The sequence below is a fragment of the Mus caroli genome, chromosome 3 (assembly GCF_900094665.2).
Source record: "Mus caroli chromosome 3, CAROLI_EIJ_v1.1, whole genome shotgun sequence".
In the NCBI taxonomy this organism is placed as follows: domain Eukaryota; kingdom Metazoa; phylum Chordata; class Mammalia; order Rodentia; family Muridae; genus Mus; species Mus caroli.
In genome coordinates, this window is record NC_034572.1 from 36,274,798 (window position 1) to 36,282,834 (window position 8,037).

General features: G+C 37.8%; 1 protein-coding gene across 3 annotated transcripts in view; it reads right to left on the reverse strand.

The window, feature by feature from the left end:
• The window catches only part of Sclt1 (sodium channel and clathrin linker 1), a 110,284-nt gene extending 102,258 nt beyond the window's left edge, over positions 1-8,026 (reverse strand). Inside the window, exons 1-2 of one of the 3 annotated variants that reach the window (XM_021157908.1) lie at positions 7,510-8,026; positions 1,278-1,345 (exon numbers count right to left, since the gene is read on the reverse strand). In XM_021157908.1, the coding sequence (XP_021013567.1) occupies positions 1,278-1,345; positions 7,510-7,543 (102 nt within the window). In that variant the 5' untranslated portion in view covers positions 7,544-8,026. Of the gene's footprint in view, positions 1-1,277; positions 1,346-7,509 lie in introns of those variants that run through there. The other 2 variants (XM_021157909.2, XM_021157911.1) reach the window with 2 other exon arrangements.
• Between the last annotated feature and the right edge of the window lie 11 nt (positions 8,027-8,037).

An 8,037-nucleotide genomic window follows, 5' to 3' on the forward strand; every position in this document is an offset into this window, starting at 1 on the left:
CATTGTTGGTGGGATTGCAAGCTTGTAAAACCACTCTGGAAATCAGTCTGGCAGTGCCTCAGAAAACTGGACATAGCATGACCAGTGGATCCAGCCATACCTTTCCTGGGCATATATCCAGAAGATGTTCCAACCAGTAAGAAGAACACATGCTCCACTATGTTCATAGCAGCCTTATTTATAATAGCCAGCAGCTGGAAAGAACCCAGATGTCCCTCAACACAGGAATGGATACAGAAAATGTGGCATATTTACACAATAAAACAATAAATTCATGAAATTCTTAGGCAAATGGATGGATCTGGAGGATATCATCCTGAGTAAGGTAACCCAATCACAAAGGAACTCACATAATATGAACTCACTGATAAGCAGATATTAGCCCAGAAACTTAGAATACTCAAGATACAATTTGCAAAACACATGAAACTCAAGAAGGAAGACCAAAGTGTGGATACTTCGTTTCTTGTTAGAATGGGGAACAAAATACCCATGGAAGGAGTTACAAAGTTCAGAGCTAAGACGGAAGGAATGACCATCCAGAGACTGCCCCATCTGAGGATCCATCCCATATACAACCAACAAACCCAGACACTATTGCATATGCCAGGAAGATTTTGCTTATGGGACCCTGACATAGCTCTCTCTGGTGAGGCTATGCAAATATAGAAGTGGATGCTCACAGTCATCTATTGGATGGAACACAGGGTTCCTAATGAAGGAGCTAGAGAAAGTACCCAAGGAGCTAAAAGGGGTCTGCAACCCTAAAGGAGGAATAACGATATGAACTAACCAGTACCCCTAGAGCTGTGTCTCTAGCTGTATATGTAGCAGAGTAGCAGAAGATGGCCTACTTGGCCATCAATGGGAGGAGAGGCTATTGGTATTGGGAAGATCATATGTCCCAGTACAGGGGAATGCCAGGGGCAGGAAGTGGGAGTGGGTGGGTTGGGGAGCAGGGCGGGGGGAGGGTATAGGGTGCTTTGGGGATAGCATTTGAAATGTAAATGAAGAAAATATCTAATAATAAAAAAGAAAATATTAAAGCAATTTCTATAGACAAAGAGCTTACTTTCAGAGAGCAAAACCAAATTTTCCCTTACAAGAATCAAAGCTATAAGCAAAATTTCAAAGGTTATAGGCAACTAAAAATGTGAATAACTCTAAGTAGAATTTATATTCAGGATTTGTACTGACTAACCAATAATTCATAAGGGTGTAGATATATTTAAATCAAATTTCAATCTAGTTTTTTATACTTAAATCATTCCACATACCTGCATAGTTGGGTCTCGGAAAATATGTTCGATTTGATGCTGCCTAAGAATATCATTTAGTTTATCTTCTGAAACAAAAAAGAAAACCAATATGAGTCTTATTCTGTAAAACTAGAAAAATAGCAGCTACTATTTGATATATCCAATGAAAGATTTATAGTCTGTATGATTGCTTCTCATCAGATGAATTGCCAATTTTAGCACACTTTAGAATGGAAAATTAGATTTTTTTTTTTACATTCATAAGTTAAATAATGCTGGGCAGTAGTGGTGCATGCCTTTAATCCCAGCACTTGGGAGGCAGAGACAGGTGGATTTCTGAGTTCAAGGCCAGCCTGGTCTACAGAGGAAGTTCTAGGATAATCAGAGCTCACAGAGAAACCCCGTCTNAAAAAAAAAAAAAAAAAAAAAAAAAAAAAAAAAAACCCAAAAAACTAACCAACCAACCAAACAAAACCAAAAATAAGTTAAATAATGACTCCCAAATCGAATGAACACAAGATAGCTACAAAGAACTAATCTTTCTTATTTCCTAAATTTGAATTATCAGATAGACGTAGAAACATTCCCCACTTACTTTTTGTTTCCACTTCTTCAATGAAAGAATTGGGAAGATATGAATCATATTCTTCCTTTCTTTCTTCCTTCTTCCCTCTCCTTTTTGAAGACAGGTCATTATTCAGACTGACCTAGAACTGCTATATAACCTAGACCGGCCTGACTCACTAGAATCTTCCTGTCTTTGCCTTCTGGGTGCTAGAACCAGAGGAAACACTCAGCTGTACACAAATGCTTTAGAATTCTTAAAGTCAGTTGAAAAGACTACCCATTCTATACTGAGGACAAATTGTAGGACACAGAATCTAATTTCAACAGGAGTGCCATGAGGCCATGTAAAAGATGGCCCAGAATAAAGCTGAGAGTCTCACTAACTTACCACATCTGTATTCACATCAGAAAAGAAACAGGGAAAGCAAGATGGCCCAGCATACAAAGGTACCTGTCATGCCCCAGGACAGGAGTTCAATCTCTAGAACTAACACAGTGAACCATAACCTCATGTTGAACTCTGGATTCTGCATGTACTGTAATGTATGTAGTCATGTGTGCATGCTCGCGCACACATACACACACAAATGAAAAATTCAAGAAAGTTTAGAGAAATGGCTCAGCAGATACAGCATTAGCTAATCATAGCACTCACATGATAGCTCATAACTGCACCATCAGTCTCAGGGAATCTAACATTCCCTTTTGGTATCCATTAGCATGTGATGCATAAACATTTATGTTGGCAAGATACCCACCCATACATATATATTTTTTGAATTAAAGAAAATTAAAAAAAAAAAATAAAAAAGAAAAACATACATATCACCCAACAAATAATCTTTCAAGATTTACAGGAACAGAATAAAGCTCAACAACTTTGAAAGAAATAAACAAGACAAAACAAAACAAAACAAAACAAACAAAACCCCTCCATGTTCTGATACGAATTCTAATCAGAGTCAATAACCAAAACAGAAAGCAGTCACTAGGAAGAGACTCAAAATATATGAAAATTGAAAAACAAAAAACTTGCTTTTATATTACCGCTGGGTCTCAGGAAGAATTACAAAAATATGTTAAGTATTTTGAACAGAGCAATAGTTTAAATCTGATGTGTCATAACTTAATAGTAGAAAAACTTCATAGCTTTAATTTAGAATTAAATTGAATAGAATTTATCCTTCAAATTTAGAAATTTTTCATATTTTTAAAATATTGCATAGACTTTTGTTGAGTACTTTAAATCTAGAAATCCTAGATTCAGATTACCACAAAAGTCTGCAATCACATCAGCACTCAAAGGCTTCAGATTATAGAGTATTTTGGAATTTGGATTTTCAAATTATGTATGCTCAATCTATATTAGAAAAAAAAAAAAAAGAGGAGGTGGAGAGATGGCTCAGCAGTTAAGAGCACTGACTGTTCTTCTAGAGGTCCTGAGTTCAATTCCCAGCAACCACATGGTAGCTTACAACCATCTGAAATGGGAATCTGATTCCTTCTTTTGGTGTGTCTGAAGACAGTGACATACATGACTCACATACATAAAATAAATAAATCTTAAAAAGGAAAAAAGGGGCTGAAGTATCAAATCTATTGCAAAAAGTTAGAACAGCAATATAAACTCAAAAGAGTCACATGAAGGAAATAATTGAAATAAGCCTAGTAAATAAACTCACAAACAAGAGGATTAAAAGTATAACCATTTCATATTTTATTTTTAACAATTTTGATGAGTTTCAAGATATATGTGTAACAAATACAACTTGAAGGATCTTAATAAAATGGATGCTTACAAAAAGCAAAATAACAACAAAAAACACTGTAATCATCACACCTAATGGGACACAAGAATAAATTCTCATGACATTTATACAATACTCTAGTCGAAGTCCAAGTTAATGTGGTACTGCAACAGTTAAATAAAAAAGAGTATAAACGTTCAAAGAAACGTTTATAACAAGCTCATCTGCACGCATGTTAACTACTCCAAAGAACAAAGACTCCTAAAATCAGAAGTAAATTTAATAGTTATTAATTACAAGGCCAAAATGCAAAAATTAATCACATTTGTATATATTGATAACACAAGAGTTTTACATAACAAAAGATAGTACTTTCTAGTATCATCAAAACAAAAGGAATATAAAATTCCTATACAAAAATACTTTGTATTTGATAAATAATCAGTAGAAATGCAAGACCTAAAGAAGGAAAAAGAAAGCACAGAATAAAGAAGTCTGTCTCCTAAAGTCAGTTTTCCCTAGAGTGGTCTACATATCTAATGAAATTCCAATCTATACTAAAAATCTTGCTATAGAAACTGAAAGACTGATCCTGAAAGGAAATGGAATGAGAAGAAAGACAATTTTACAAAAAGAACAAGAGGATCAAGCTAGCTCTATCAGATAACAGGATGCATTATAAGGTTATAATTTACATAGCACGATAGTGATAAAAGAAAAAGTTAGCGTTCCACTCTTATGATAAAATTTCCAGAAACATACCTTGACAGAGAAAATCTCATTTGACTCATGGTTGCTTGGCTCAATCATTATAGGTCTGGGGTAAAACAGAATATCATATATCCTAGCAGGGATTGGGCTATAGAGAGTGATCAAGCAGGGATTGGGGTACAGTAGAGTGATCAGTGGTAGTCAGGAAGCAGAGAGAAAAAGTCATGGGTTAGGAACAAAATATATCCTTTTTAAGGAAATTCAGAGGCAGCTAGTTCCTCTCATGAGATCCTACCTTCTAGAATTTCCACCACTTCCCAATAGCATCATTAAATGAGAGTAAACTTTTATCATATGGCCTTTGAGAAGCATTGAAGAGTCAAACCATATTAGGACTAAACAAAGTTTGCCAATTAAAAGGTATTTAGAATTTAGAAATATAATACACACATATACATATTAATAAGTGATGATTGAAAGGGCACTCCAGAACTGTAGAGGTAGATCTAGAAAGGGTAATCTTTTAATTTGTGGATCTAGGTCAAGCAAATAACTAAGGGGAAAAAAATTATTTATTTATTTATTTATTTTGGATGTTCGAGACAGGGTTTCTCTGTATAGCCCTGGCTGTCCTGGAACTCACTTTGTAGACCAGGCTGGCCTCAAACTCCGAAATCTGTCTGCCTCTGCCTCCCAAGTGCTGGGATTAAAGGCGTGCACCACCACCAGAAAAATAATTTAATATCATTCATAAAAATAATTTCCAAGTGAACTGGAGATGTAAATATAAAATAGTAAATTTTCACTAGAGAATCAAGAAATACTTCTATAACCTTAGGAAAGAATAAGACTTTTAAAATTCAAGCACAAAAAGAAGTAAACATTTTTGGTAGTTTGAATGAAAATGGTCCCCACAGGCTCTGTTTGGAAAGGATTAAGAGGTGTAACATTAAGGATAGTGATTATCTTTCACTATCTTTGAGGAAGAGGGAGTGATTATAAATTTTTTGAGGTTCTAGCCATTCCCATTTCTGGACTTAAATTGTATATATTACAAGAATGTTTCACTTTGCCATGACGCTTGTTTTCTTTTTTAAATTTATGTTATAAACAAACACACATAAATATGCAAATGCATTAACCAGTTGCTTCTGTAAATGTTGGAGACACTGGCAGTATCATGCAATACTCAAGTTTATTAACATATCATTTTCTTTTAATCAAAGTCAAATCTACAAAGGAAATCCTCCTGTACCCTGAAGACATATTCTTATGGACCTTTGAAAATGTTAAAGATTTACTTTATGTGTTATGAGTTTGAAGCTAACCTAGGCTATAGAGAGAATCTAAGGCCAGGTCTTTTCAAAACAAAATAAACAAACATACAAAAAACAAAAAAACAAATTAATCCAGTGAGAAGAAATTAAGATCCACTGAAGTGGATCTAGTTCCAGAACACTCAGAACTGTTACACAGAGAAACAATGCTTGAAAAAAACAAATGAACAATCAATCAATTAGTGTAGAGAATATGAGAGGCAAATGGGAGGATGGAGAGTCATCTTTATCTCAAAAGTGGTAGGTGGTACGGCTAGTGGGACAACCCCCCCCATCTTTAACTAGCATACAAGGTCTAGTAACAGAAAAAGCTCACAGATTCCTAACACTCATTCTTAGCTCTTCATACAAACCTTAAAATCCCATGCTTCCATTTCCTGACTGCACCTTTCAAGCCCTTGAACTCTGATGCTTCTATGTGGGAATCTCTTCTTCCACTCTTCCTTGTGTTTTACTGACTTACAATTCAGTTTTCAGTTAAAATAAATTCTCTTACTTGGGTTTGCTCAGATTTGGGATTCAATTTTTATTTAAGAATTACAGTTGCTTTATTCTTCTAAAACTCATCTTCTAAATTCAGGTATCTCTCCACCAAGCAAAACTCATTCACGCTGATCACTCAGATTGTGATCTATCCATCTTTATAGAGTGAGGGAGGTTTTTCCTACTCATTTGCTTAAGAAATAATGCTATTGTAATGTCAACACACACATAGAACGTATACATATACATATGTATGCATATATCCCACAACACTATAAATGGTGTGTATGGAGGTGGGGGGTGGGGGAGCAGAGCATTTAACATGTATTAACCAGAGGCACAGAGAAGCTAAGAATTTTGCCCAAGATCAAACTTGTAAAATGTGAGAGCTAGGCAATATATGTACAGAAACAAATCTGAAGAGTATGTCCTTAACTTCTGGTCTCAATATAGAGTTCAGCATGTTTCCCCAACCTTCCCTGTTGCTCAAGAAAATACCTGAGTTGCTCTCTTTCTCTTTCTTTCAAATCTCTCAGCCTTCAATCTCTACATCCTCCTTAGGTCACTTCTTACCTATGATTACAACTGCAGCTAACCAACTGTACTCCTCTATAAACCTCTATGTAGTCTTCAAGGCAACTGTTTTGTTTTTAAACAAAGCATACTACCAATTCCTCAATGTTGCCAATAATTTGGACACCTAAACCTTTCTTAGTAAACACAGTGATATGTCAAGATTCGGTCCAAATGGCATCTCCTCTGGAGGGAGTTTAATAACCGCATAATAGTCAATATTTGTTTAGCTCCATGTAAGTAGATGTTATTCTTTATATTTCAATGTTTGCTCAATAATTCCATCTACTACTTGGAATCTGATGCAAACGAGTCGGCAGTTGCTGCAGCTTCAGTGTATTTTTGGTATTTATGTATCTCCTTCTGCCAACTACATGCTTGGAGAACAAGAATCTCTCCATCTCATCCTTACATCAGCTACATGTATAGCACCTGGCACGTAATGACACATAGGTCAACAATTTTAAACTAAAGACCTGAGAGCAATAGCTGGAGGTCCTAACCTGCAGGCTTGGAAACTCTTCCTGGCCATCAGCCCTCGAGTTTCTTGGAGCACAAGAGACGCATTACATTACAAATCTATTTCGTGCCTCGCCGACTCCAGTGCACGCTTAAGGAATATTCTACAAGTATTTACTAGCGGTTCTGCTTCGTTAAGTACATACATTGCCTCATGTACATCACCAAGCATTTTGTGCAGAGCACTTCTTTTAAGTTTTTAACATTTTTCACGCTGGGACCCGACCAGCATTCACAACACATTAGTAGGTTAACGTTAGCGACAGTGCACCTTACAGATGAATTTTCCATCAGGGAACAGAGCGCGCTTACTTTGGTCTCTCAGTAAGTCGATTTCTGTGGCCATTTCGATATTTAGTTTGGAGTTTTCATCACGTTTATCGATTCCTCGCAGGGGGGAAAGAAGGTATTTCTCAAACAAGCAAGCAATCGAACAACAAAAATAGCAGCCTCCCGCTGTGAGGGCAAACAAAAAGCTAAGGGGTCGCAGGGGCAGCCGAGCCCTGGCGCGGAGACATCAGCATCCCACTCACGCGGCGGCGCAGCCCGGCCCGCCGCTCCGCCGAACCCAGGCGACGCGCCTCAGACTCCGTTCCGCGCTCGGCCGGACCGGGCCGGACGAGAAGGGCCGCGGGGCCGCGCGCGGCCAGAGGGCGCCGAGTTCCCGTCAGACCGCGCGGGAGGATGACCCTGCGACGCGCCTGGCTGGGCGGCAGCGTCCCCGCGGGCTGAGGGGCGACGCCAGGACCGCGGGAAAGCAGGAGCGGCCGCGGAGTCCACTCGGCCCGCCCTGCGACTTTGAAAGCGGTGCCCCAGACCGTTCCTTGGAGACGGTGACGC